This window comes from Nilaparvata lugens, chromosome 9 (genome assembly GCF_014356525.2).
Source record: "Nilaparvata lugens isolate BPH chromosome 9, ASM1435652v1, whole genome shotgun sequence".
NCBI lineage: Eukaryota > Metazoa > Arthropoda > Insecta > Hemiptera > Delphacidae > Nilaparvata > Nilaparvata lugens.
Window position 1 is genome coordinate 23252024 of NC_052512.1, and position 1010 is coordinate 23253033.

The following is a 1010-nucleotide window of genomic DNA, read 5'->3' on the forward strand; positions in this document are numbered from 1 at the left end:
AAGAATGAGAATGAGAAGGAGAAGAAGAAGAAGGAGAAGAAGAAGAAGAAGAAGAAGAAGAAGAAGAAGAAGAAGAAGGAGAAGAAGAAGAACAACAACAAAAAAAACAACAATAACAACAACAAAAAGAAACAGAAAAAGAAAATGGAAGAAGAAAAAGGAGGAGAGAAGAGAAGAGAAAGGAAAAGGAGAATGAAGAAGAAGAAGAAAAAGAAGAAGAAAAAGAAGAAGAAAAAGAAGAAAAAAAAAGAAGAAGAAGAAGAATAAGAAAATGAAGGAGAAAAAGGAGAAGGAGAAAAAGAAGAAGAAGAAGAAGAAGAAGAAGAAGAAGAAGAAGAAGAAGAAAAAGAAGAAGAAGAAGAAGAAGAAGAAGAAGAAGAAGAAGAAGAAGAAGAAGAAGAAGAAGAAGGAAGAAGAAGAGGAAGAAGAAGAAAAAGAAGAAGAAGAAGAAAAAGAAGAAAAAGAAGAAGAAGAAGAAGAAGAAGAAGAAGAAGAAGAAGAAGAAGAAGAAGAAGAAGAGAAGAAGAAGAAGAGAAGAAGAAGAAGAAGAAGAAGTGAAAGTAGAAGAAGAAGAAGAAGATGAAGAAGTAAAAGTAGAAGAAGAAGAAGAAGAAGAAGAAAAATAAAATAGAAGAAGAAGAATGGGGAGAGAATAGAAGAGAGAGGAAAAGGAGAGGAGAGAAGAAGAAAAAGGAGAAAAGTAAAAGAAGAAGAAAAAGAAGAAGAAGAAGAAGACGACAAAGGAGGAAAAGAAAAAGTGGAAGAAGAACAAGAGAAAGAGCTAGAAGAAGGAGAAGAAGAGGAAGAAGAAACTCATTCAGAATAATTCAGAAGGTTGACAAGTGTAAGAAGACTGAGGAGAAAAATATCATACAGGAGTCTGAGGGAAACGTGAGAAACCAAGAAGAGTATCAGAAAGACAGCTCATCAAATATCACCAGTTTTGGAAAGGTTTCTCAATCCTTTCAACATAATATCATGTAATACGGTGTGGAAGAGGTAGGCCTATC

At 33.8% G+C, this 1010-nt stretch overlaps 1 protein-coding gene across 1 annotated transcript in view; it reads left to right on the forward strand.

Moving 5' to 3' along the window:
* The window catches only part of LOC120352939 (protein PXR1-like), a gene marked incomplete at its 3' end in the record, with an annotated part of 4697 nt that extends 4149 nt beyond the window's left edge, over positions 1-548 (forward strand). The window contains 3 exon segments of the mRNA XM_039435286.1: positions 28-242; positions 244-414; positions 416-548. Coding sequence (XP_039291220.1) covers positions 28-242; positions 244-414; positions 416-548 — 519 coding nt within the window.
* Positions 549-1010: the final 462 nt, after the last annotated feature.